This window comes from Anabas testudineus, chromosome 2 (genome assembly GCF_900324465.2).
Source record: "Anabas testudineus chromosome 2, fAnaTes1.2, whole genome shotgun sequence".
NCBI lineage: Eukaryota > Metazoa > Chordata > Actinopteri > Anabantiformes > Anabantidae > Anabas > Anabas testudineus.
This window is the reverse complement of record NC_046611.1, coordinates 2,491,624-2,519,282: the sequence shown is the minus strand read 5'-3', so window position 1 is coordinate 2,519,282 and position 27,659 is coordinate 2,491,624. Positions and strand designations below refer to the sequence as shown.

At 44.5% G+C, this 27,659-nt stretch overlaps 2 protein-coding genes across 2 annotated transcripts; both read left to right on the top strand.

Annotated features, from left to right (window-relative positions):
* Positions 1-1,582: 1,582 nt before the first annotated feature.
* si:ch211-246m6.5 (von Willebrand factor D and EGF domain-containing protein) lies at positions 1,583-24,380 on the top strand. The gene is made up of 33 exons (XM_026361048.1): positions 1,583-1,844; positions 5,415-5,599; positions 5,817-6,045; positions 6,180-6,245; positions 6,607-6,839; positions 8,357-8,446; positions 8,811-8,952; positions 9,548-9,765; positions 10,768-10,841; positions 10,988-11,264; positions 11,426-11,628; positions 11,752-12,662; positions 12,813-12,949; positions 13,040-13,201; positions 13,276-13,380; positions 14,461-14,575; positions 15,433-15,701; positions 15,872-16,091; positions 16,254-16,391; positions 18,552-19,037; positions 19,317-19,487; positions 20,356-20,723; positions 20,850-21,360; positions 21,473-21,568; positions 21,690-21,785; positions 21,871-21,966; positions 22,138-22,233; positions 22,318-22,413; positions 22,514-22,609; positions 22,840-22,935; positions 23,127-23,222; positions 23,473-23,570; positions 24,001-24,380. Exons 1-33 carry the CDS (start codon positions 1,745-1,747, stop codon positions 24,019-24,021), a joined length of 6,297 nt encoding a protein of 2,098 aa, XP_026216833.1. The 5' UTR covers positions 1,583-1,744; the 3' UTR covers positions 24,022-24,380.
* A 1,636-nt stretch (positions 24,381-26,016) lies between these two features.
* si:ch211-246m6.4 (transcription factor 15) lies at positions 26,017-27,273 on the top strand. The gene is made up of 2 exons (XM_026363612.1): positions 26,017-26,663; positions 27,195-27,273. Exons 1-2 carry the CDS (start codon positions 26,040-26,042, stop codon positions 27,228-27,230), a joined length of 660 nt encoding a protein of 219 aa, XP_026219397.1. The 5' UTR covers positions 26,017-26,039; the 3' UTR covers positions 27,231-27,273.
* Positions 27,274-27,659: the final 386 nt, after the last annotated feature.

Below are 27,659 nucleotides of genomic sequence, written 5' to 3'. Positions count from 1 at the left end.
ACCGGGGAGGTGGTCGGGAGGTTCTCCAGTGTTTTAGAGTGGACAACATTTATCAACTTTAGAAATACATGCATGTTGTATTAAGCTTATGTTTCCTGTTGTTTCCCACCTGACAACACATTTATTGTTGTCAGTCCTGTAGCATTTCAGCTCCTTCACTGATAAACACAGTTATCACAGAACTGTAGATATTAAAATAAAACATTAAAATAAAATATTACAATTAAACACTCATAACTCAAATCCGTCCCCCCCCCACTCTCACTTTAGTTTAAAAGTCAAAGATAACAGGATGATTGAGGTGCTGAGAGCTGCTCTCATCACTTCCTTAATGTGAAGCAGCTCCTGGTCAGACAGGTCACTCAGAGGTCAGCCAATAAGATTCAGTCTTGGAGGGCCTCGCAGTTTGATTGGACACAACAGGTAAATGAGGCGGGCTCAGTGTTAAAGCTCAACTTGAATCAGGATCTAATCAAATATTTGTTTTATTGATTGGTACATGTTGAGTTTTCACATTGTGAAATGTTCTAAACACATGAAGCATATTCAGTTTCAGTCAGTTGTAGGATTGGAGCTGGTTTTAGATGATGATGATGATGATGATGATGATGATCATTCCCATCTCTGTCTTCCATCATCTTCTGTCTTCTCTCTGCTGTTTATTGTCTCTTTGTCTCTTCAGATGAAGAACTTTAAGGAAGCTTTAGCCTCATGGTCCTAGAACCCTTTCACAAGTTGGGTGAGTTATTTTGTTGTTCAGGTGCTTTTTCTATATGTAAAAATAAAACAACAGGATGAAATGAAAGGAGGAGAGAGCAGCATGGAGCAGAGTCACTAGACCACCAGGATCCACTGGAGCATCTGAAGCTGCACTTAATGCCCAAAGTGTGGATTAGGAAACTTGACTCCCACCTGTTGTATCTTTAACCAGAGACAGTACAGCCACAGAGCTCTTCCTCCTTTTCTACACTACATCTAAATAACAGCGAACATCTGAAGTCTGAAACCAGAAGGTGCCAGACTTTCTCACGGCACTGAAGTGAAGGCTGAATGAGAAGGTGGTCGTCAGCAAACACCTGCTGATGCTCTCGGGTCTTTTATTTAGTGGAAAGGTATGTCTTTTGGTCTGTGAAGTCTCCAGCACCTGATATTTACTCCACACTGCAGAGGCCGACCTTCTCCGTTTCAGCTCCGCAGGTTCTCACTTCTCCCTGCTGTGAAATCATCAGTCACATGAAGAGACAATGAACCGACTGTTCTCTATCCTAACGAGGTGTCTGCTGTGAAAAGAAACTCTGTTCCTGGACGCTTTGTGTTGTGTGTACTCTTATATTAATAAAACAATAACCTAACTTGTTCATATTTTCATTCCTCCTGCGCTGCTGACACCTCCGTTTATCCTTAACTGCTGCTCTGTGGAGTTTTTATTGATCTGTATCCTCGTGATGCTGATGGAGAGACATTTGTGTTGGACAACAGAGAGCCCACCTACAAGAACAGACCCCACAGTGGTTTACTGCCTCCTCCCTCCTCTGCTCTCTTTGTCGTCTTGCGCGCTCCGCTCAGACAAGCCGCAGTCTCCTGTGAGCGCAGCGCTGATCTCAGCCTCTTCTCTCTAATTGCCAAGTGGGAGCGCGAGGTTAAGCACAGTCTTGTGCCACTTTCGCACCGTTTCTCCAAACTTTCAATGGGAGTGGACGACTGGAGTCAGCCTGCTGCATCTATTTAACCCGGAGCCGCAGTCATGGACTGTTGCGCACTTGGTCCGTTGCGCTTGTTCTTCCCTGGATATTTACGCGTCGCGCTGCTTTGGTTCGTGCACATAGGAGCGTGGGCGCAGCAGGGTGAGTGGATAGAAGACCTGGTTGTGTCTCACATGAGTGTTTTTTTAAACGCAAAGCGCGATCTCACATCCTTTGTGTTCTTTGCTGCGTGAGTTTGTCTGTGCGCCCGCATTCCCATCACTCGGCAGGTCCAGAGGTCGGATGGAGCTTCAGAGAAGAAAGAACTATAGATGTCGAATCAAAAGCTTGTTCACACAGAGTTGTTCAAAGATGTGTGTATGTTTCATTAAGAGGCATGTTGATTTATCTGAAAGTGATCGATCCTTCACTTCTTGTCTAGTCGCAGGTTTCTTTGGTAATGAGTAGCTAATTATCTGTTCAGCACACAAGTCCTCATGTGAGAAGTTTGATTCACTGTCCTTAAGTTCAAAAAGTGAAGAAACTGAATGATAAAGAAGAAGCAGTGGAACAGAGCTGAAAAAACCTGAAGCCGCCGTCAGAAGTTCTTTAAAACGGATCCTGAAGTCCAAATTAAACTGGATCTGCTCATATTTGAATGCAGCTGCTGTCTCAGTCTGTCCCTCCTGTCTCCCATCCTGTGGATGTCTTTGTCTGCAGGGCGTCCAACGTCAGATCAAAGCCAGAGGTCGTAAATTTTAGGGCAGAGTGTCATAAAATGAAACACTTATAAGAAGAATAGCTTCTGTGCCAAAACAAAGTCTCCAACAGCTCCTGTAACTCGAGGACACACGCTGTGTCCAGTTGACACAAAATCACACAGGGCTTGTTTATCTTACTGAAATCTGTTTAGTCAGAGTCAAATCTTCTGAATCCGTCCTCTGGTACTAAAATGCCTTTAACCACACTTTATTCCCAGTTCCTTTAGAGACCTTAACGTTTCCAGAGAGTCTAAACCTTTAGAGCTCAAAGTGTTTCTCAGCGTAGTGTTAATGTTCTGTCTGACGGTGCAGTGTGTGTTCAGTGTGAAACTGTAGAGGTATAAAACAGCCACTTGTTGTCACTGACACCTGATAATGTACAGTACGTCTAATTTGGACCCGATGATGGTGCAAAGTCATGATGATACACCACCTGGTGAACGTGAATGTCTGCACCACACGTCATGGACGTCCCTCAGCTACAGCTAGATAGAAAGTAAAGAGATAAGTTACCTTGGACCTTACTAATCAAAGAACTGTGGCTTTAGGGAGAATACATCATCCATGGTCATCTACTGCTTTAAATATATTTTACAGGTATTTTCCTTTTTAGATCGTACTCTGAGGGTCTAGTGTCTCTTGCTATAAATTCTGCTTTAGGACCAAAACTAAACTAAACTTGTAAACATGGAGAAAATCATGTTTACAGATGTGACATAAAAACAAAAGTTATTTCAACATGAGGAGCTACGGTCTACGAACTTTTCTATATCTCCTCATCTTTAAAAACCTTCTAAATTCTTCTAACTCTGCTCTCTTTAGTTTGAGCCACAGCCCTTCGTGTGCTGGTCTGACTGTTGGGTGGCGAGTGACAGACCCTCTGGGAAAAAGACCTATAACCTCAGTTATGTTAACACTGCGCTCTCGCAAATTAATCTGCTTTCCTGAGAAACCGGAGAATTCCCAGCAGAGTCCCAGAACATCTGGGCTGCTGAGGGCCTCCCTTTCTAGTGGGATCTGCTCATTCCCTGGGGGGCCCGTTCATTAGCTCCCCTCCCGCTCTGTAAACTCATTAAGCCGCCATTTGGTACAGTTTAGCCAGAAGCCGAAGTCTCGCCAGTTGTCCTCCTTCCTGAAAACCTGGCTGTTTAGTCGACCTGTGACCTCAGCTCTTGTCAGCGCAGCTTCCAGACGAGCTGTACACGCAGCGAGGAGACGACGTAAACAAGAGCATTTGCTTTCAAGGGGCTGTCAGCATGAAGCCCAGCCTGTAAGACCCTGTTTGGGGCTCGGGATCACTGGCATTAACTTCGACCTCTCCATTCAAGGCTGTGACAGTCTCAAGACGTCCTAAATACCCCAAATGTTTGTTCTCCCTGACACGACTTTACTCAGCCACCACATTCAAACAAGGCAAAGGTTTTATCCTCTGGACGTGAAAGAGCGATTTGTTCTTTGTGTTTATGTTTGTTAAGAAAATGCCTCAGTTGACGACTTTGACCCGTTTCACTTCACAGATCTTGAGTTTGTGAGAATGTCTCAGTGCTTCTCCTCAAATATTCCAGTTGTTGCCGCCTCCAGCTGCAGGCGGTGTTCAGAGGCACGTCATGTGCCACTGGCTTTAGTGTCCTTTCCCGGGGTGGGTGTAGAAAGACGGAGACTCACAGGAATGTCTGTTATTCTTGGTCATTTAGATGAAAATCATCCTTCCTCTTCCCTCCTTCACACGTCTTCAGACCACTTCAGACCAACACGTCAGCTTTTCTCGTACCATTTCTAGCTGCTGTTGCTGGTGAAGTTGAAGGTATTCATCAGCACCAAACGTTACTTTTCAGATGGTTACAGGTAAATAAACACACATCCCCAGAGTTTTCTACCCAGTTCCACTCCTGTAGATCTTCTTCATAGGACTGTGACATCTTACCTCTCTCCTGATGTTTCAAATGTGATATCCTAAGTTTCTCCTGAGGCTCTAAGGACACAGGGTGTCATCGCTCACTGGGGCAATTTGGTGTTAGACTGGATGTGATGATTGCTTTGAGGTAATTCAGTGTTCATTTGTATCTATGTATTGAAGTTTTGTATTTTGAGTTCCATTCAATTTCCTAATTAAATAAATCTCGACCCTGAAACAAGAGGTAATTGACTACAATAGAATGTGCCAATGACAGGTAGAAAAACATAGAGCGGTGGTTTTATTTAAAATATTGAATTAATTTATGCCAAGTTCAAACGAGCTTTGATGAACCTAAATTTAAAATATGTGTCAACTTATTCTGTTGCATCTCACAGTCGAGATCAGCAGATGGAGTTTGTCAGGCTACAGGAAACTCTGTGATGACTAGAGTCCACCTGCATCTAATGATGGTTGATAGCTTTATAAAAAGGTGTTCAGTGGACTTTGTTTTGAGTTAAGGTTATTCAGGCCAAGAATGAACGTTTACACACTCGAGGTTTAAATCAAGTCTTTTATCTACAGTGATAGAGCGGAAACCTTCTGTGACGTCGGTTCAGTTCAGAGTTGCTTTTGTTTCGTCTATGACTCTAATGTCTGATCTCTGACACCCGTCCTGTCCACAGCCAAACAGCAGGACTCTGTCAAAGACAAATACATCATCAGATCGTAGCCTGAGATTCTCTAGTTTTCATTTCCTCTTGATTAAGCCGACAGATCTGGAACTGTAGCAGTCAGAGGAAGAATTTTTAGTTTTTTCACCAAAGGCGAGGTTTTCAAATGACTTCCAGACATGAAGAATTAGTGCTAATAATATTAGTGCTGTCATTTACCGATGAGTTGGATTCATTTCTAAACATAAAACTTTATAAAAAGAGTTATAAAAGCTCTGTCTTAGTATTTAATAAATGTGTAAAATCAGTAAAACTGTTGTATAGTATAGTTTTCTTTTCCACACTGTCTCGTTTTCCTCTGGAGTTCACAGTTGGATGCTTTCCTTGTCGTTCTTGATCTCAGCTCCAGAGTGTTACCCAGGAGGCCATCGGACTTTGCGTAACCCGTACCGCAGTGTCGACTTTGACTCCACGGAGCTCCAGAATACGGCCATCCAGGACCTGGTCTGTGACCACTCGCTGTTGCCAGGCTGGTACAGATTCAAAATCAACAACAAGCCGGCGGAGATGCCAACCACCTGTGTTGAGGTAAAACATTGCACTTGTTTGTTCCCCTCTCTCCTGTGTCTTGACTTGATTATCAAAATCTGTAGTAAAAAAAATCTCACATCTGCCAAAAATGTACAACATCCTTTGTCATCTAGCATCCAGCAAATAAGCTTAATAAGCACCTTCATCCCATCTGGAGGGTATAATAACCCCCTCACTTGGGATAATGACTGTTTCTATCGATGCCCTCCTGCAGATGAACCGCTGTGGCACACAGGCTCCAGTGTGGCTGTCATTAAAAGACACCTCCCTGCCTCGGCCTGGTGAGGTCCGCCAGCTTTCCGGTTGTGCCACCTGGCAGTTCTTCCACGGCAGCGCCAAAGACTGCTGCCTCTTCCGCATCCCCATCACGGTGCGGAACTGTGGCGAGTTCCTGCTCTACTACCTGCAGCCTACACAAGGGTGCATGGGGTACTGCGCTACAGGTGATCATGCTGGATGGGTGGGCTGTGTGTTTATAGTAAAGGTCAAAGGTTGCATATACTCCAGTCTTAACTACTGCAAGTAACAGAAGCCAGTTCTAAAACAGAGATGTTAAGTGATGAATCTCCTGTTTCAGTTGCTCCTGATTTGGGATCGAGAGTCTGCCCTCCGGGTGAGGTGGAGGTCAGTGGCCAGTGTAAAGGTACGAGGCTTTGAATGTCCACTTCTCATTAAAATGTTGTTAATCTTTGTATCGGGAGGTGGCCTGTGTGTTAGAAACAACACTGTAGCTGAGTCAGTCTGGGCCTGTAGCAGCCCCCTGCATTACTGTAAACCTTCTGATGAATTCCTTCTGGCCAACATGTTGTTTGAATAAACATGCTGAGGTCACTAATTAGGAAAAACTGAACTCCAAAAAATAAGAAAACAAATCCCCGTGACTGACGAGAAGCTTGTTGTTACTCACTTGTAAGGCGCTTTAGAGAAAAGCTTCTGCCAAATGAATAAATCTCAATGTCCTTGTAAATGTTGTTACTACAATGGCTGCCTAACTCTGTTTCCAGCTGCAGTCCCATCCCTGCCGTCCAAGCCGGTGATCACTCCAGAGCTGATCGGCCACAGTGTCCACCTGAGGTGTTCCTTCATCCCGCCGCCATGGAGCCAACCACTGGGCTTCCAGGTGGTTTGGGCCAGACACATCGGCCACAGCATGAAGGCCGAGATCAGGCAGGAATCCACGCTGAATCCCTTCTCTCTGGTGGAGATGGATGGCGTTCACTTCCGGCTCGGAGAAACGGTAATCCCTGCCAGACCGTGCTGAAAACACATGTGCGGGGTTTCACCCTTCGAGCGGGCAACGTAAGCTGTTGATCATGGTGACCTCCCTCCAGCTGGGTTCAGCCTCACAAAGCAAAGGGAGGGAAAGAAAACGTGTATCACATCCCATTAAAGGAAGGCAAGAGGAGGATGGGGAAGTTAAATCAGTTGCAGGTTGTAGAATCCTCACTCCACATGCTTCCCATTTAGACCTCTTCATTCAGATCTTCACAGTGAATTCTAGGGAAACTACTTTTACATGGACAGACCAGATTTGGGAAGTGGGGTGGGTAGAGCTCCGCAAGGAACAAGGCTCTCTGCCTTAGTAATAGTGTCTATGCTGAACTTGTCTCCTAGCAGGAGTTTTATCATAATTGTAGATCAAATTGTAGAAAGTGGGCTTTGTTTGTCACTGCTGTGCTTTTTGGAAAGTGGACACACTCTTGTAACTAGTTATTCTTTCTCCTATGGCTGATAACAGATACGGGCCAGCAGCGTTTCTCATCACTTGATGTCTGAGGTCAGCTTGTTCTGTCAAGACGCTTTCATTGTTTTCAGCATCTATCAGCTAAAAGAGGAGAATTCAACTGTCTAGATCTGGGACTCGTCCAGAACATATGTTCATGCTTTTGAAACTGCTCAGTGTGCAGTACGGTAGATTTGTTGCTGATCATTGGAAGAATTCAGCTCAGAAAGGAAACAAGGACGACGATCAAAGAGTTAAATAACAAGAAACACCTAAAATCGAATTGGTGAAGGAAAATTAGAATAAATTTAGCAGCTGAATTGTACTAATTGTTCATCCAGAGATTCATTTTCTGATGCAGTTGCTGACTTGAAGCACAGATTTCTCCACTGCACTGGAAGCCAAGATTAAACTTCTTCTTCAGAGGCAGCTGACAGCTCTCGTTTCCTGGAGAAATTATTTATTGCCAGGAAACATTAAGTTATTAGATCTTCAACATGATGCTGTTTGAAACTTGTCATTTGGTGACTTCACTCAGACTGTTCATGTTCGTCCAGCTGCAAATCATCATGCAGCCATATTTGGACACCAGGCTTGGTTTAGTTGAGTCTGGAAGGTGGGCTGGGCTCGCTCACGGGGCCCGTCTTTAACATATGTTGATACTGCAGCTTAGTCGGGTCAAAGGTCACCTTCATTTTTTTTAACCCAGCGAGGGAGTCAATGTTAGAGCTCTCTAAGGCGTGCGGTGCTGTGGTTTAGACGGGGAAAGTTTGATAAATCACAAATACATCATCACATGAATTGTGGAAATTTAAAGCACTGTGTTACAGAATAGTCTGCTCTAAGTCAAAGCAGACATTAAAGAAATACTTTATAATTCTGACATTAACCAGTGTAATGTTCAGTTGGCATGATTAATTTAAAGGTTAGTTTTAGCGTTAAATCTACGTTGGACAGGTTATTTGTTGTTTAGAGGCCCAAACAGTGACAGAGGTGGAATAACTCTAACATACTTTTATCTTTCTTTGCAGTTCTCCTGCAGTGTGTCAGCGTTCACAGTCAACTCCAGTCAGACCAAATCAACTGCAAAGGAAAGTGAGAGTTTCTATGCTGGACTTAAGGTAAATATGACATTAGATGTCTTTATTCTTTATAAATTTTTCATTGTTACATGTTTTTGATCCTAGACGATGGTTGAACAACCTACCCACCTCACTCCTACTTATAAAAATTTGCTGAAACCAAAACTCAACTCTTCCCCAACTTTCTCTGCACTTAAATCTAAAAAAAAGATTCTTGTACTTACACCTCTTGAAACAGAGACAGTTCTTCCTAAAGCACTTTACTTTTCCTTGACTTATTATATTTTGCCTTGTAGCTCACTTGTAAGTCGCTCTGATAAATGACTAAACGTAAATGTGATGTTTTTGAGAGCCATGACTCCATTTATTTCCTCTGGGACATTTTTCCCCTCTTGCTCTTTAGTTTTCTCCAGATTGGCTTCACATAGCAGAGAACACTAAGGAGCACGAGGTCACTGTACACAGCACGGTGCCAATCCCCTGCTTCGATGCCAACCTCAGCCAGCAGTGTGGAGTTCCTTTGGCTTTGAGTGTCCACGACCCAGGTCAGACCAGCAGGGAAAACAGAAAACAGAAGATAATATCTGTGTTATAGCTCTTAGTTCAATGCATAGAAACTCACAGTTTGAGTATGATGTAAGTGGAACATTTTGTTAATTGTTTTGGAGACAGAAATTCCTGGACCCTTGAACCTGCGAACTATAAACCTGCAGCAACATTTAGTACTGACCATCCTTTTAACCTTAACATATTTTTAATTAATTTCAAATTTGTGACCAAAACAATAATTTAAAGAACTTAGACCCTAGTTAATTATTACTTTATGAAAGGTCCCCCAGCAAGATGCTCTTATCCATGATAGATGTAAGTGTTGTAAGCAAAACAACAACTCCCTGTTTTCCCTGAAGGGGCTTTGTTGTGCAGGCTTATTAAAAATTATTAAAGGGTCAAATTACAGTCTTTGGTCTTCCTTGTTGACCTAAAATTGTATCTTTCCTGCTTTGGTCTGTCTTCTGTTTTGCTCTGACTTGTTCTGTACATCATCACATCAAAGCGAGCTCAGGAAGACTTTATTACAGTTCTGCAGGCAGCTGTGTGTTGTCTGTTAACACTAACTTGCTGTGGTGTTGACATCCACAGACAGTCTTGAACGTGAGGCCTCGAATGTGGCTCTGTCCACTTGCCAGGTGGAGCTCAGGCCGAACGCCTGCAGTGACGGCAGCTGCGGTCGGGCCACGTTTCTTGTCACCGCTGTCACCGATTTCACACGAGACGGGAACCGTGTAAGCCTGGTTGGGGCTCTGCCAAGACCCAACGCACCACGACTCTGGAGAAGCTACATTCCAACATCCCTCAAAGTGAGTTCCAGTGACACTTTTTAGATATTCATACAGAAATATAAATAAAGCTGATGTTTTCTTATTCGTGCCGACACCAAAGGTCTGCGTGGAGAAATTATTACTGTCTAGTCCATACAGGAGTTCCAGGCAACTGGTGACAAAGAAATTGTAGAAAACAGGTTGTCAGGCCCTTGAGGGGTTTTAATAAATCCTTGAAGATTCTTATTTTCAAAAGTTATTCTTAGGAAAATGATCACAGTTTTTGGGATCTGTAAGGGGTTTTCAGAGTTCATTAAGAGATTCCTTAACAGGTTTTAGTGGAGGATTAATGAATGCTCCAGGGGGCTCCTGACATCCTCAACCGGGTATTCAAGGCAGACTGAAATGCTCAGTGTACATTGCGGGACCTGTTGAGCAAAGAGAAATTGTCACTGAACATTTGCACATGGAGCAGCACAATGCATAAGACATGGTCCTTGTACAGGTTCCTGGACTTCTGGAGGATGCCTACAGGTCCCAGAGGTTCCAGTGGCATTTAGGGATTCTAGGAGTCGACGGGAGTAAGACGGCTTCCTTGAATTTCTTAAAAGGGCAGCGGTGTCCACGACTAAATGAAGAATAATGAAAAACACTAGAGTGACATAATTGTCTCAGTATTACTTTAAGTAGAGAGTAAGAAACACAGCTGTAATTACAGCTTTCTCTCTTACTGTTTACATATACACACAGTTAGATGGTTCTTTATGAAGTTTAGGTGGAATGTAGGTGGATGTTGAGGGTAAGGGTGTGCCTGTTTGATGGTTTGACATGTTTGAGGCACACAACTCCTAATGGTCAGTATTGGTCAGTACACACTACTCATGTAAGACATGATGTGAGTCCTCTGCACACTGTGTCTCTGAGAGGCAGGGCACAGACGGGTTTTCCCATCTGTGTTTAGTGAAAACTTCAAAGCTACATGGTCAGAGGGTCAGAGGGTGAAGCTGCTCTAATCTTTGCTCTCCTGGCCTCTGCCCCCAGGTCACTGTCCAGGATGTTCCCACTTCCATGTGCTACTCTCTGACTGACCCACACATCATTACACTGGATGGAAGGTGATTTACCTGGTCATTTGAATCCATTCATAAGGTTGAGTTCATGATAGATATTTGTTCCAGTTCTCAGGTTTTGTTAGCTGAGATTCAGTTTAACATGGTAAAACACCAAATGAGCTGTTCTTCTGTCAATCTGCTGTGTGCAGGCGATATGAAAACCACCAGACTGGCACTTTTGTCCTGTACCGGAGTCTCTCCAGGCAGTTTGAAGTCCATTCTCGCCAGTGGGACTGTGGCAGTCGGCACTATGCTGTGGCCTGCAACTGTGGCTTTGCAGTTCGAGAGGGAAATGAAGTTGGCATCTATGACATGTGCAACGGACAGCTGCAGGAAACCAGGCCACAACTTACCCTAAAGAACCTTGGTGACGAGGAGGGCATTCGGGTCAGGGTGCTGGAGTCCCACCAGGGGAAGAAGGTCACCGTAGGTATCATTTGATCACTGGCTATTTATATGCTTGAACCATGGACTGTAAGTTGCATAAAGGGTATTGACTTTGAACTCACAACTCTTTCAGGTCCTATATTTTTACTACTGTAGCATGAGATGTTAATTAGCTACTGGGTGTAACTCTTCTCTTGTAGTTGATATTTCCTTCCGGGGCCTTTGTTAGGGCCGATGTTAGTGACTGGGGAATGAGCCTGTCCATCCAGGCTCCAAGTGTTGACTACAGCAACACACAGGGTCTCTGCGGCACCTTCGACCGAAATGGCAACAATGATTTCCTTGGCTCTGCTGGCGTGTCCTATGGTCCCACTGATCTGCATAGCTTCATAGAAGACTGGAGGTCAGAAATTATGCAAATTAAAATGAGCATTTCATTTGGTTGAGCTGGTCTGGTTTGATTCTTTCAAGTTTCCACAAAGCAATTTGTTTCTGTGGTTTCTCTACTTGTGTGTGTGTGTGTTAGGATAGCTCCTGGTGAGAGTTTATTTGACAAGACACCTCCTGGAATGAAGCAGGAGGTCAGGAGGCCATTCTGTCTGTGCCACAAAGCATACGGCACTTCCCATTACACTGGCACTGGAATGGGAAACCTATACAATCCATCCACTCACTCGGACTGCATAGCATACAACAACATGGATTACACATCTGTTTTCCCCTCTATGGACACAACAATGGAATACATCAAGAATCCAAAAAAAGAGGAAGACATCCTGGATATGTCTGCCTTAGACAGTCATCCTCTGGAGAGGAGCTACCTTCAGTTTCACAGCGAAAACAATCAAAACAGCAACAGTAACCTTCAACTGGACAGTGAGTTCAGGGAAGATCACCTGCTCTCTGTTGACAGGCTGAGGAGGCAGGTATCATCTCAGTTCCAGCCCATGTTCACTGCTCAGAGTCTCAGCAAGGCTGATCTGGAGAAATTTGCCTACTTCTTCCCTGAGGACCACCTGGAAGAAGCCCGGCCAGAAGTCCAACCCCAGTGGCCCACCCCTAGTGGCCTAACCTCGGCCAAAGCGCTGGAGGTGTGCCAAATGGCTTTGACCAACTCCACTGTTGGTGCAGTGTGCCGGGGCCTGTTGGGACGTCGCCTGGACGAGGCGGTTGATCTCTGCATCCTGGACCTGCAGCTCAAAGATGACCTGAATTGGGAGAGGGCACTGCTGCCGTACCTGGAGAATGAGTGTGAGCGGAGGCTGCTGGAAAACAGGACCCAGAGAGCTTTAGAGGTGGCTGGTGCACTGGGAGCATCTGGGGAACTGATGACAGCACTGCGCTGTCCCAACTTTTGCAATGGAAATGGAGAGTGTACCGAATGGGGCTGCCAGTGCTATCCCAGCTACAGCTTCTATGACTGCAGCCTTGCCATCAGTGAGTAGATGAACATACAGCATTTCTGGTGAACTTGATGTCTGAGAGTGATTTGTTCTGATTCTAATGAGCTGCTGAAATAATTTTTTAAAAACTTTTTATTTGATATGTAAATTACTTATGACCAAATAATAATTTATTCTCTAATAGGCCAGCCAGTAGAGCTAACAGATTTGGAAAACAGTGGTCTATGTGACATCCGAGCCACCGACTGTCGCAACATTCGGGTCTTTGGCCTCGGCTTCATCAACTCTCCTGACCTGAGCTGTCATGCCACTAGACTTAAGGTGAGGGAAGGGAAGGTCAACCATCGGCCTGAGAGCCTTCATGAAAATAGTGTCTAATATTTTCCTTCCGGTGTTTATCTGACTCCACAGTACATGAACGGAGTTTGGGTTCCAGGGGAAAAACAGAGAACAAAAGCAACTTTGCTCAGCTCCAAAGCTTTAGACTGCGCTGTCCCATCCCTGAGCAACACAGCTGTCAACACAGAAGAGTTTATGATGGATGACAAACCATATGCACGCTGGGAGATTAAGGTAATGCTGCTTGTGATATTAGCCTGAAATTAAAGTGTCTTGATTTACAATATGTCCTCCCTTTCCTGCCCCAGGTAACCAACGATGGCTCCCAGTACAGCCAGGCCAAGGTGCTGACAATCTACGATGGAGTTTGCCAGGTCTGCGAGGCGTCTCGCTCAGGACTCTGTAAGTTAAAGGTAACTCACAAGTGTTTTTCTCTGTGATGAGTAGTAAACAGTAAACACAGCAAAAACATATAAAAAGACAAAATGCAATGAAATTAAAGGAGAAAGAAAGAAAGACAGACACGGGAAGGACTACTTTAAGAAACTGGAGTGGATTGGTATTGAAAAAGCAGTTTGTTTTATAGTTGTTTGTTTATAATGATATATGGAGTTGTTTTTTCAGTATTTGCCCTCCAAGAACCATTTTTCATTTTTGCAGTGTTTTTCTGTATTTTCTTAATTTGTTTTTGCTTTTACCATAGTTTCTAGTTTCTAGCTCATAGATGCATGTTATTTTCCAGGGAATGTTCAACATAACTGGAAATGTAAGCACTCCCATCCCAGTCAGCACTAAAAATAAATGTCAAACTAAAATTAATGACACCTACTAAATAAAATCATACCACAGGCAAAAGTATCAATAAAACAACAAGTGCTCATATAAAAATAAAGTAGAATTTGTTATTGAAGTAAGAAAACAATCATCATCATGGAGCCTCTACTTCTGATTTAGGGGACAGATGTGATTCTGTGGGTGTTTAGAGGAAAAGTTTGGTGAAGCATTTAATGTGTTGTGGTAGGGGCTTGTACAACTTGTTGCTGGTTGAATGACTAAACCAGAGACACAGTGATTTCCCATTCGCCCAATATGAAGCCGTTGGGTATTTAAAATCCCACATTCATTAAAAACTGGTGCAGGGGGCCATGTTGTTACTACACTTCTCTGTATGGGAATAGAAACAGAAAAACATGTAACCTGACGTGAACACTCCTGTATATACAGCTGCACACAGACACCAAGAGATTAGTGTGTGCTTGCCAAAGCTGAACCAAATTAAATTAACTCAAGTAGAGATGGAGCAGACAATGTGTATTTAAAGCTGATTTCCTGTTCTTTACTTGGCATCTCCACAGAAAAACCACACAGGGAAAAGAAACAGCTTGAAAAAATCTGTTTTATAATGTTGTAATTTGCAGAAGTTGCCTTGAAACGACGTGAATATGAGTACACAAACAAATCTTTTTCTGTTTAACGCAATATCTGTTGGCCAGGAACAAACGTGTAACATTGATGGCATGTGTTTTGGAGAGGGAGACTCCAATCCCAGCAGCCCTTGTCTTCTCTGTGACCCAGATACCTCCAGATTCACCTGGTCCGTGAACCAAGGTACAAACAACTTACTACATTTCATGCTAAGAAGTTAAATCTTTTTTTCCCCAGTACAAAAGCCTAAAAATCTACAAACAAAAAATTTGAAAAAGTATGCAATATATAAAAGTATAAATATAACTGTACAGGTTAGTAGGTACAGTAGGTGCTAGAACCTTTCTGTTCTGTGTTTTCTGCTTCCTGTGCATCCCACTAATGATGACCAACAGTATTTATCTTACTGTGATAACGGAGAGGCACTCGTGTTAGGCTGTCACTGTAGTAGCCGTCCAACTGTGGTCCTGTTTGTCTCCATTAGCAGATCAAAGAAGCGGACGTTTAAGTTTCCCAGCATGCACTGACTTGTCACTTAACCACTGTGTGAGAGAGGGAGAGGAGGAGAGGGGGCAAATCACATGGTTGATTTCCACAGCAGCATAGGCTACAGGCTGACAGCCATCCTTACTTACACCCAACAAAACACGTGAGGCTGTGCTAGATGCACAACTAGTCACATGTCCATTTTAGCAGTTGTACAGTATGTTGTAACTAGACTATCTGAGGCAGGATTAACGGTACCAAAAAAATAAATTGTGATCTCAGTGGTGGATGCTACATGATCTTGTTTGAAGTGGCCGTTGAGAGCTTCAGTTGGAAAGAAATGACGATAACGTCTCCAGGCGTGGACAAGCGTGTTAACAATGATTCTACCAGGAGCAGCCCTGAGGAATGTCTTTGCCAAAGAGTTTATTTCAGGACAAGAAGCAAAGTTTTTCATTCAATAAGATGTAACAGTGAACAAGAAGTAGGAAGTAACCACTGTCGTTGGTCGTAGTTGTACACAGAGACTCAACTCTCTTTTGCTCTGTCTTCAGTCAATAAACCACCAACCTTCCACCGACCTCAAAGCAATCTGAGGACATTTGCCGGAGAGAACTTTGTCTTCCAGTTTGCGGCATCAGACCCCGAGGGCTCTGAGCTCCTCTTCCAGCTTGAGGGGGGTCCAAAGGGGGCTATCCTCTCGCCAGCTGGCCTCCTCATCTGGAGGGTCCCTTCACTTCCTGAGGGAGCACATCAAACGAGACGCTCCTTCAGCTTCACACTGTCCGATGAGTGCAACGCCCAAAGCACCATCACTGTAGAGGTAGAGTTGGAAAGGAAGTGGGGAGAGCATAGATAAAACTGAAAAGAGAGCAAAGAGGGTGTTCAAAAGAAGTGGACTTGAAATAAATTATGTTATGTTAAATATGATACACATCACAATAGAAAACACAGAACACCTCAGCAGTGTCTGTTCTCCCACCTGTAATGTAGATTGATGTGGTGCCCTGTGGCTGTCAGAACGGAGGCACATGTGTGACAGATGTCAACTTCCCTGCCGGAAGTGGGAAATACTTGTGTGTGTGTCCTGAGGGGAAGCAAGGCGATCTCTGCAATGAAGACGTAGACGAATGTTTGTCAGCTCCTTGCACACTTGGAAAGTGCATTAACACAGCCAGTGGCTACAGATGCGAGTGTCCTGCAGGACTCAGAGGTAAAATTTGTTGATAGTCCTTAAAATCTATCTGTGCCTTAATTTACAATGATGACTACACCAATAGCAGAGTCTGTTTACTTCTGTCCGCTCATCCTGGCATCAGGCGCTTTAAATTATAGAGAATCAGTCACTGATGCTTCCTGTGTTCCTTTTTGGCAGGTGTGACGTGCCTGGAAGATATTAATGAGTGTGAAAGGAAGCCCTGTTTCCCAGGCGTCCAGTGCTTCAATAACTTTGGCTCCTATGGCTGCGGCCCATGCCCCAAAGGCATGCTGGGAAATGGGACAATATGTACAGGTAAGTGTGGGCATATAAAACTGAACAAAAGATGAATGTTGTAGAGCGCGTTATGTTTGGGATGCTGCTGCACCACTTCTATTGGGATGATGTTCGTATGTTAAATATTAAATCAAAGTGCCACTGAGCAAGGCATCGATTGACCGGCCTTCTCACTTTACATAAGTTACAGTGCAATGCACCGGTTCTGTTACTGTTTTGAGATCTAACAGACAGAACATGAACAAATCCATTTCTTACCTCTACTTTTTACTCACGTTTACAGGTTAACAGGACATTTTACTGCAGCAAGTGACGTTAGTAAATATGATAAGCTCTATCTATAACTCTCTAGACAAATTGTTGCTCTTTCTTTGGCAAAAATGACATTTTACACTGGTATAATGATGTAAGACATAGTAGTGCATGCATACTGTACACGAGAACCTTATGCATGATGACATACTGTAGCTCCGATTTCCAAACCTGGGTCCCATTAGCAGGCACAACACACGTTTTTCAGATAATCCTCTTCTTTGAAACCGTGCAGCCATTATGTAGAGTTCTAAAGGTCTCACATAATAAAATCTGACTTTTCTATTTATTTATTCATTTCCCAACACTTTTATTATCATATAAAATCATCATTTGGAAGCTCTGATGTTGGTTCCAACATCATCATTTGCATGCAACCCAAAGAAAACTGGAGCTTATCTCATCATTATAAGTAAATTAGTTTGGATAAGAGCATCAAGTAAATGCCCAAAATGTGAAGATACTGTTCACTGCAGCCATGCAACTCTGCTGATGCTCTGCTGAATGGAAACCAGATGGATGATGGCAGCTGATACTGCTGCCGCAATCTGTCTTGAGCAGTTAGAAACGTTTTTTGTCTTTGGTTGGACACAGGCTTAATGATTCAGTCATGTTTGTATACATACATTTATGTGATTTCAGACAGTAAACATGTCGGAAAACGCTGCGCTACTAGAAGGCCTGAGAATCATAAAGCTTGTTTCATGTCTACAGCTACTTCACAATAAAAACCAGCAGCTGGGAATCTCTAGAATCTTTTTTTTTTTTTTTGATCAGCTTGGTGCCACAGGCATATTGGAACATTGCAGTAGATGGTTTTAAAGCAAACATGGACTGAGTCGCATTTTGCAGATCATCTTCAGTGTTTGCTGCTGATCTGCGCCTTTCTTGCAATCGTGTTATTGTCTTCTGAGTAATTAAAGCACAGTAAAACATGGCATCTAAAGAGGCTAACTGTCAAACCATGATGAATTTTAGTGAACAACACAACAAAGCACTCAGCATACGTAGTGTGAGTTATACTGTGACCTGCATGGAACTTTGTAAAAGCAGACTCATGGGGACAGATCTTCGAATTTATTCAATCTCTTTGTCTTACTGCTCATGTTTCAGGCCTCTGATCTTCTTGAGTGACTTTAGTTTGCTACTTGTTCTGTTCAGTGCACAATATGCTGAACTGTAGATGTAAGGGGCCATCAGGACAGTAAATATTGGATGGAAAGCTCTTTTTGCTCTCCACTGTTGAGATTAGGGCTGCAGCTCAATCACACAAATCTAAATAAATTCAACTTCTAATTTAAGACCAAGTTCAGGTAAATCAAGACGTTGACTTATTTCCAGTGTGGATCCTAAACACAAGAAAGTCTCAATAAACTGAACAGAGAAAAAGAAAAAGAAAACCTTACTGGATTCAATAAATCAAAGTCTAAGGTAAGACCGGACAAGAGGCCTTAAACATTTCATGATCTGTATCTGTTGTATTAGAGTTAAGCAAGAGATGTTGGCTGTGCTAATGCAAGACAAATCAGAGACAGGTTTGTTGACTTGCTGCCATGTCTGCGGTCTGCGTCGTCAATCACAGTGTTTCCTTCTGGGCTCGTGGCTTGTAAATGTGTTGATAGGCTGTGAGTGGTGATCACGTCTCGTTGAGATCTTTACACAAACTTATTCCAATGTTTCACCTCATGCTGGGCAAAACCTTTTGATTCTTCTGATATCTGTTAGTTCTTTCAGCTTTAAAATGAATTCTGGTTCCTTCAGATGTTTCTTCATTTATTGAATACGGAGTTATTCTTGATAAAAACATCAGATAACAGTGTTACATACCAATGCAAATGTTAACCTGCGTCTTTCTTCGTACAACAGTTCTCAGGTCTGCCACCATCACGCCCACATCTGCCCCTCGTATGACGATCTACAAGATACCAGATGTGCCACTACAACCACCCAAAACAAAGACAGACACTTTCCAGAAGTCCTCAAGTGTTAGCTCCCCACAGACGAGGCCTGAGGCAGAGAAGACAGTTCCAAGAACTGATCCAGGCCTCTCACAAACTAAAACCACCACCTGGAGGAGCACTCCAGGAATTAGTCTAAATCCAATTTTCACTAAGGTAGAAGCCAACAAAAGCATCCCATCAATTGGATCAAGTTTATCCCAAACTGAGACTGATGCTTTAGGGAAAACCCAAGGAATTCATCTGAACCCATCCAAGACTGAAGCAGACTCTTTTAAGAACATCTCAGGAAATGCATCGGACCAACTGAAGCCTGATCAGCACAGAATTAGCAACACTATTACCAAGACACCCACAATAGTCCATCCACCGAGAACTGGCAGACCAGCTTCAGGTGAGCCCACGTTTTCTTTACCAACTGTATTTCGTCAGACATATTTTAAGTTGTTCTTAAGGCCATTTGTAATGGAAAACAAGGGTGAGAACAAGAATCAGTAACCTGCACAGAGGACAGTTCAGAAACACTAATTCTGTCTGATTTAAATGATGATTTCAGAATTTGGATTTTAATTATCATGGTTACAGAGGTCGGAAAGTAATCTGTTTGCTTCCTTGGCTCCTATGCTGATTATTCCAGTAATATAGAGCACTGACCACAGTTCGTTTCTCCTAGGATCACGTCACTCTCAGGCTCTCAACGTGTCCGCTACATGTGCCAGCAGGCCCTGCTTCCCTGGGGTTCAGTGCATCAATCGCAGACCGCCACATGTCGGCTATGTCTGTGGCCGCTGTCCGCCCGGCCTTTATGGCAACGGACGGGTCTGTATGAAGAACGCTGAGGCAGGTAAGGCCACTTCCCTTGGTAAGTAGTTCTGCAGACTTGATTTATTTAAAGGCCTCACAAACTCAAACACACCAAAGCAAAGTCATGTGAAATCCCTCCGAACATCGTGGGCTCTTATAAGATATTTCGTTTTATGTGTTTGTCTTGGTGGGAGGGGATGCCATTTACTGCAGCAGATAAATCACAGTAAGTGGTTAGAGAAGTTTTAACTGAAGATTTTCGAATGCTTTTTTCTCACTGGGGGAGTGGGAGTCCTAACAACTCAGACGAGACAGTTTGAGTCCAACTTTAATCCCTTTACTGTGTATCGTGTTTGCCGGAAAATCACAAGACAGAGCAAAGTGTTTGTGCAGATGAGTCAGTCGGTCGCAAACACAAGAGACACAGAGAACTTCAAGAAAAAAAGAACTGCAAATTCCTCTTATCGCTTGATTTGTTAAAGAGGGACGTGCTCTGTTCAACAGCATGTTGGCTGAAAAGACGTGTTCACAGAAGATTTTACAAACTCTATCGTGTTAGAAACCGTAGCTAACAGCTAAGCTAGCATTAGCTCCATAAATTGGTTTGAAACAAAGTCTCTGGCCAACTTTTTAATTGTTTCCAGATGTTTTGCATTAAAAGAAAGGATGGTGTAAATTGGTTTATGGGTTCATGTCTTTGCCAGTTAAAGTAAAAAACATGGAAATATGGAAACTATTGAGTCCTCAAGGGCGATGAGGAAAACTGTGAGATCAGATTCTGATTTTATTCTAATGTACTTCTGTTTGCTTTAAACATGTGTCTTAACAGCAAAAAGCAAAACAGAGTAGTGCACTGTTAGGGTGGAGGTGTTCAAGTTGAAGTAACATCACCTCCCGTCTTTCCTCAGCTTCCAATCACCTTCCTCAGCAACAGACAGGAGGTAAAACCAGCCGATCCCCACACGGAAGCAGCAGCAAGGTGTCCCAGCTCCACCTGCCCAACCTGCCAACCAGGCACAGTATCAGACACCTCTCCTTGTCGGTGAATCGAGATAATGTAGCACGTCAGGCTCCCGCACCGGGGAGGGGAGGTGGGACCGGAAGGAGAGAAGCAGTTAGTGCCACTTTAGGAGATGCTATGAAAACGACACAGGTCACTGCAGACGCTCATGTAACTCTGCAAACTTCCAACCCCACATCAGACACCAGGACATACACAGGAACCAGCATCACTGCCTCCAGAGAGTATGTTGCACCCCACGCGACTGTCTCCAAGGTGAGTCGACCATTTTTTGCACTATGCATCATAAAAACCATGAAAACATTATTTCACATGTCATGTGTATCATCAGTGCACTGGCATCTAATAACTGTCCTTCGTCCTCTCTGTGATCATCTGAAGCAGTCTGAAGGAGCACTGACTGGTGGCACAGCTGTTAAAGTAACTCCTCCTGCTCATCAACTCTCCACTCAGCCTGGTGCCTGGCTGCAGCCTAAATACACAATCCAGCCTCAGCTTAAGTTCCCATCTACTCATGCCAAACCTTGGACACCTGCAAGACCGGCTGTCCCACTTACAGCAGCCCTCACTGCTCTGTCCTACTCGTTGTCTGACTTGGAGTTTTCTGCAGATGGAGATGAGACCGAACCCGGATCAGAGGGCCCAGAGGTGCCGCAGATGGTCCCAGTGTTGACCTTCACAACACCAGGCAAAACTGTTTACAGCTTCCCCCTCCAGAGAGCTACCTCCAGCCAGCCAGGAGCGAGGAGTGGTACAACACCTGACAAACATATGACAACCTGCGCTGACCGTCCTTGTTTTCCCGGTGTTCAGTGTGAAGCATTGATGGACGGGGGGTTCCACTGTGGGAGGTGTCCTGTAGGATATACTGGAGATGGACGAGCCTGTCGAGGTATGAATCTATGTCTTTAGTATCTGTTTGATCACAGTGGGAAACTCCAAACACAAAAAGTGTCTTTGTGTATCAGTAATAGAACAAACCGACTCTCTGTCTGTGTTTGAAGCTGTTTGTAGACGGGCCTGTGGACGAAACATGGAGTGTGCTGCGCCAAATACGTGCCGCTGCAAACCAGGCTACACTGGATTTGACTGTCAGATAGGCAAGAAAACAGTCCATATCAAATCTAATTCTACGTCTACATTTCTGAATGTAATGATTTGGAGACATTTACATATTTATTTTGACTTTTTCTTCTTTTCTTTTTTTTTACATTTTCACAGCGATCTGTGATCCACAGTGTATGAACGGGGGTGTTTGCATGGCTCCAGGTGTGTGTCAGTGTCCCAGAGGTTTCCATGGAGAAACCTGTCAGGAAGGTAGAACTTGCTTCTTACACGTCTACATCATTCCCTAATGCAGATTATTTCCACATAGACGAGTAACAGAAATCTATCTCTGCAGCTCTGTGCAGGTCACCGTGTGAAAATGGGGGCACATGTGTGGGACTGCAGACTTGTTCCTGTCCTTATGGATTTGTTGGACCTCGATGTGAAACCAGTGAGTTTGCAGCTACTGTAGTTTTATTCAGTGACAAAACACCAGGAACAAGCAACATGATTCACTTTGGTCAATGTAAATCATTTAAATATACAGGAATGGAAGATATTAGATTATTAGTATCTGTCTTTTAAAACATGGAAGCTCTTACTAATGTTTTCTTTATAATAGTGGTGTGCAGCCGTCACTGTCATAACGGAGGTCAGTGCGTGTCTCCGGACGAGTGTATGTGTCCACCAGGATGGACTGGACCGTCCTGTGAGACTGGTGAGTGTGTGTGTGCTTGTTTTTTATTTTACTTCCTTATGTACGAGTGTGTGTACTGATTCTCTGTGCTCACGGTTACTCCAGCTCTCTGCTCTCCTGTCTGTCTGAACGGAGGTTTGTGTGTACGGCCAAACGCCTGCGAGTGTCCTCACGGTTTCTATGGAGCACGGTGTCAGATTGGTAATCCTCAATTAGTCATAACTCAGGAAGACATAAAAATACAAACAATCAAACTGAGTCCAAATGTTTCCAGGTTTATTTTGAACTCTTCCTCCTCCAGCCGTCTGCAGTCCTCCTTGTAAAAATGGCGGTTTGTGCATGAGGAACAACGTGTGCTCCTGTCTGCAGGGATACACGGGGAGACGCTGTGAGAAAAGTCAGTCCTCCCTCCATCATCGTCCATCTTTACCTGGCTGTGTTTTATCCTCTTTATCTGTCTCATCTTGATTTCCACCACCACGGTTTTCTTCTTCTCTGATCCGTTTGTCCTTCTCTACCTCCCACATATAGTATATTAAATTACATATTATATAAATATATATTATATAATCACTGATACTCCTCGTGATTAAAAAAATCATTATGTTTCTCATCCTCTCTGTCCAGGTGTGTGTGAGCCCATGTGTATGAACGGCGGCAGGTGTGTTGGTCCAGATGTTTGCGATTGTCCATCAGGTTGGAGAGGGAAGAGGTGTGATAAACGTAAGTGTCCTGATAAAAGAAATGAACAGATACTAATTGAAAGTCAACTGATGCATCAGTGAGAAACCTACTGACTGCCTTCGACAACAAAGTAACAACACTAATTATTTTGGGCTGGTTTCTGGACTTCAGCGAGACAACTGCTAGTCCAAGTCGTGTCTAAAGTCCTCAAATCTTATGTTTCCGTCCAGCGAGTTGTCTCCAGAAGTGTCTGAATGGAGGAGAGTGTGTGGGACCCAACATCTGCCACTGCACCCCGGGGTGGCAGGGCATGCTGTGCCAGATCCGTGAGTACACACAGTAACTGTACGTACGTAGGAGCAGAGGTCGGCCATGACATTAAATAATACAGTCAGTGCTGTAGATTAGGCTGCGTCTGGTTGGCTAATTGATGTAAGCTGGATACTTCAACTTAATTAGAGTGGAAGAGAGTCGAGCTGGGCTCAGCTCAGGTGAAGAAGTGAATAAATGCGTGGATCTGAATTTACCTGCCCCCGACTCATTCTCCTCTTGCTTTTGATCTGGATTATTCCTCAGCTCACTGTGAACAGAAGTGTCTTTACGGCAGTCGCTGTGTCCGACCAAACGTCTGCGCCTGCCGGAGTGGATACTCGGGTTCTCTTTGCTCCAGGAGGGTAAGAAGCACTGAGGATGTCGACAGTATCTGACCGTTTCCAAAAACCTGTAATATCATCAACAGCACAGCAGGTTCCTGCTCTGACCTTCACGTGGAGCCATGAACCAGCTCATGAACCGACCAGTTACAGGTGGTAAAATGCAAGAAAGATTCAGAAAGTGTCACTGAACAGTCTGAACTCTGCAGATATCAAAGCAAAACGCATCGCTTTGTTCTGAGAGTGACTCCGACGTCTGTCTGTGCAAACTCGTAGTGTGTTTAGTTTCAGCAGAAATGTCTGTGAACGTCTGATGAGAAGGAAAGTAAAGTAATGTGTAAATCTTCAGACACTGGGAGGAGTTTTACGTTCGCATCACGGTGCCACGTTCTAGTTGATGTAGTTTTTTGTTGCTTGTCATTTTAAAGCCTTCTGTTCTGTTCTGTTTCAGCTCCCTGTTACCAAAGGCTGAGGTCTAATTACAAGTCTGAACAGTTGGAGTTCAGCAGGTTTTTTCCAGAGCGATCATCAAAGAAAAACCTGAACTGTTCAAACTCCGGAGAATCACCTGAAGCAGCCGGCGTCAAGTCGGATTCTACTTCGAACAAAAGAAACGGAGAAAACTGTTTGTAGAAAGTGACGCTCCACAAATACTACGAATCAAAAAACAACATGAAACATTAACAGCTGCTTCATGTTCAGCTTCTTCACTATAAACACAAACCTCCTTATGATTATTTATTTATTTGGTTGTTTTATATTGTCTCATATTTCTTGTTGTATATATCTTATTAATATAAATATATATCTCTTAATCACTGTATAACCCTGTTTGATTTCTTATTAACACACTGTATATTGGTCGATTTGTAAGAAAAGAAATAAAGATCCTTTTAAGGTTTTGATTTGATTATTTTTAGGTGTGGAGATCAGCTTTAAAACAAAACTACTAACTATTAATAATGTTCAGTGTTTGTTAACCGTCAAACTGCAGCCATACAGATGTCTGACCATAACCCTTGACCTGAGCCACGGACTGCAACCAAACAGGAAGTGGTGCTTTAGGGCAGGGATGTTTTAAAAGGTGAAATAACCTTTAACTTCACATGATGTGATCAGAGAAACCAACTAAACAGGACCACTAAACTAAACCCATCAGACCTGTTGTGAACACCTTTATGAAACCTGATGGCAGCACGACCCCGGTCTTTAAAAGGTCCAGTAACTTTAGTGTCTTTGATATTACACAGCTTTAAGAACTCACTGCAGCACCCTGCGTCTCTCTGCTCCTGCTGGACACCAGCTTTAGCAGAGAGACATTTGACTTTGCTGCAGGGGCCAGATAAGTTCACGGCCAGCGGGTCAGGGCCACGGGGGCCGCAAGGAAATGAGGATTAAAAGATTAATGAGGTCACATTAGCTCCGCACCAATTAGGATTCCTCTCCGCCAGCCTCTCTCCGTGAGTCCTGACTCTGCTCGGCTGAAAACTCAGGACGAGTTTGAAAGTTTCTGAGATGAAAATAAAGATGGAGGAGTTGAGAGCAGCAGTAGCAACAAGCTTGGTTTACTTCTATTGCACAAGCCCCTCTGGGATCTCACACCTGTTCTACAACGGACTGTCTGCTGAATCTGTTGCAGGACTCGAGCTCGTGTTGCAGCTGTGATCCTGCAGAACTGCAGGTTTTTGTCTGATCTGGTCGTTTCCAGTAATCAATCTACTGATGACTGAAACACAAGAAGCTGGAATCCAACATTCTGCAAGAAAAACTACTAATGATCACTGGGGGGTTCCCGCCCTCTGGTGGCAGAAATAATAATGTCAGGAATATAAAACGGCACACACACACACACACACACACACACACACACACACACACACACACACGAGCCGTCGTCCATTCAATGATATTTATATCCACCCCCAAAGATGGACCAGGGCGAGGTGACGGGGTGTCCCTCATGGTGGACACAGACAGGACGGGACAGGCGGGTCCACCTGGACTGTTCACTCAGTGGGGGCTCGGAGTCTCGGGCCAACAGACAGGACACAACACACAGAGCTGAGCTGGGTTAAAGGAGCAGAGCAGGATTCACTGACACTGGGTTAGTTTGGGAATTCCACACTAGTGTCAGAAAAGCCCCCCCACCTCCACCCCCCCACAGCTGGATCAGCTGGATCTGTCTCCATCACAAGCAGTGACAAACACTATTCAGTAAATCCAGTGTCGGTGTGAACTGCTCCGGATCTGCTCCTAATTTAAACCTGCATCCTCCAGACCACAACAGGTGCCCCCCCCCCCCCTCCTCCCCTCCCTTTGGACTCCACCTGTCCTCCCTTCTCTGCAGCGGGCTGGCGACCCAGAAAGGAGCCGTCACTTATTAGACATGGTATGCTGGCCGCCGGGGGGCCGGCCGGCGCAAACCTCCACGGTCACCGGATCGGCGGCAGCTGCTCGGCCCCCGGCTATTTTCACCCCCAGGATAAAGTGATGTGCAGCCGCTGCCCGTGTGCACGGACCCAGGAGCTCCAGTCAGACCACAGCCGAGTAAGGATGAAGTCCACAGGCGGCACCGCGCAGCCCGACGGTTTCACGTCCGACCTGGACGACCTGGACAGCGGCAGCGACTGCTCCGACGGGAAGTCCATCGGCGGCTGCAGCCCGCGCAGAGAGCCGCGGGAGGCTGCAAGGGAGGAGGCAGGCTCCGGCGGGGGTCCTCGTACCGGTGCATCCACACTGAGAAGACGACGCAGACACAGCAGCGACGGGAGCGGACGAGGCGGCGGAGACGCGCGTCTCTCAGGCGTCAACAAGCAGAGACAGGCGGCCAACGCGCGGGAGAGGGACCGGACGCACAGCGTGAACACCGCCTTCACCGCGCTCCGCACGCTCATTCCCACCGAGCCCGCCGACAGGAAGCTCTCCAAGATAGAAACCCTGCGCCTGGCCTCCAGCTACATCTCCCACCTGGCGAACGTGCTGCTGCTGGGGGAGGACTGCCGGGACGGGCAGCCCTGCCTCCGCTACCAGAGCATCCTGCACGGCCGCGCCGCGCTCAGCGCGCCGCCCCTGAGGCCCATCTGCACCTTCTGCCTCAGCAACCAGAGGAAACTGGTGAGTGATCCTGCAGCGTGCACACGTAGAGCCGGAGCCCAACGAGTGCAAAGGTCGGTGTTTACTGAAAGAAAAGTCTGGAACAGACTCGTGGTCTTAGAAACAGAGACTGCTCCAGATGAAGAGTCTCAACTAAAGCAGATGATCCAGACATTCACACTGATATCTAAAGTCCATGTTACATATTATCTTTATCCTACATTCACACAGTAGTGAACACTAGTGATTTTAAATGTCAATAATAATAATAAAATGTTTCTTTACATCTGCAGTTTTTGGGTCTCCGTACTCTTCAAACTGTCAAATATCAGTGTTTCATTTTGTCTGGTTTATACAAACTGAGGTAGCTGCATGACAAACTATCACTATCCTCCATGTAAACTGGATTTCTGCATCACACTGTTTAATCCAAGTTATTTAATCATGTTTAGTCATAAATGGAGATGTTCTAAATCCAACTACTAGGCTGCACATCATGGTGCTTTCACTGAACTGTGTTTGTGGTAAATCTGACTCTCTCTGCCTCCACAGCTCAGAGATGGAGGGAAGCACCCGGCTGCTGTGTGAAGCCAAGCCGCTGACTCCACCTTGGTTCTGTTTACATGTAGACGCGTGGAATGAATCACCTGTAGGACTTTGTACATATATAAATATATTTATTTTTAAATTCGACAGAACTAACACTGAAAAGCACTTTCTGTTCACGTCCGTGCGCTTCTGAACCTGTGTTTTGGTTGAGCTGCAACCTGAGCCGATGTGTAAAGTTGCACCTGACGGGGGGTTATTTTGGTCTGCACAAATAGTACAAATCCCCAAGCAGCCACTAAAGCCTCGCCCTCCCCCATCCTCCTATAAAAAAAAATCTACTGCAGTGGTTGCTGTCAGTTGAGTGGACTTTTAAACCTGATAGGTCTTTTTACACATCACCACCCCAACAGTCCTGAAAACTCTAAACATGCACAGATTTAACTAAAACGTGAACCACGTGTGAACCAT

Bases quoted from the DNA above. Each gene is read 5' to 3' on its own strand.
- si:ch211-246m6.5 (XM_026361048.1), top strand. From the start codon at position 1,745: ATGGACTGTTGCGCACTTGGTCCGTTGCGCTTGTTCTTCCCTGGATAT. The intron at 9,766-10,767 runs GTGAGTTCCAGT...CTCTGCCCCCAG, and splicing joins ACATTCCAACATCCCTCAAA to GTCACTGTCCAGGATGTTCC. The intron at 22,234-22,317 runs GTGAGTGTGTGT...CGGTTACTCCAG, and splicing joins TGGACCGTCCTGTGAGACTG to CTCTCTGCTCTCCTGTCTGT.
- si:ch211-246m6.4 (XM_026363612.1), top strand. From the start codon at position 26,040: ATGTGCAGCCGCTGCCCGTGTGCACGGACCCAGGAGCTCCAGTCAGAC. The intron at 26,664-27,194 runs GTGAGTGATCCT...CTGCCTCCACAG, and splicing joins TCAGCAACCAGAGGAAACTG to CTCAGAGATGGAGGGAAGCA.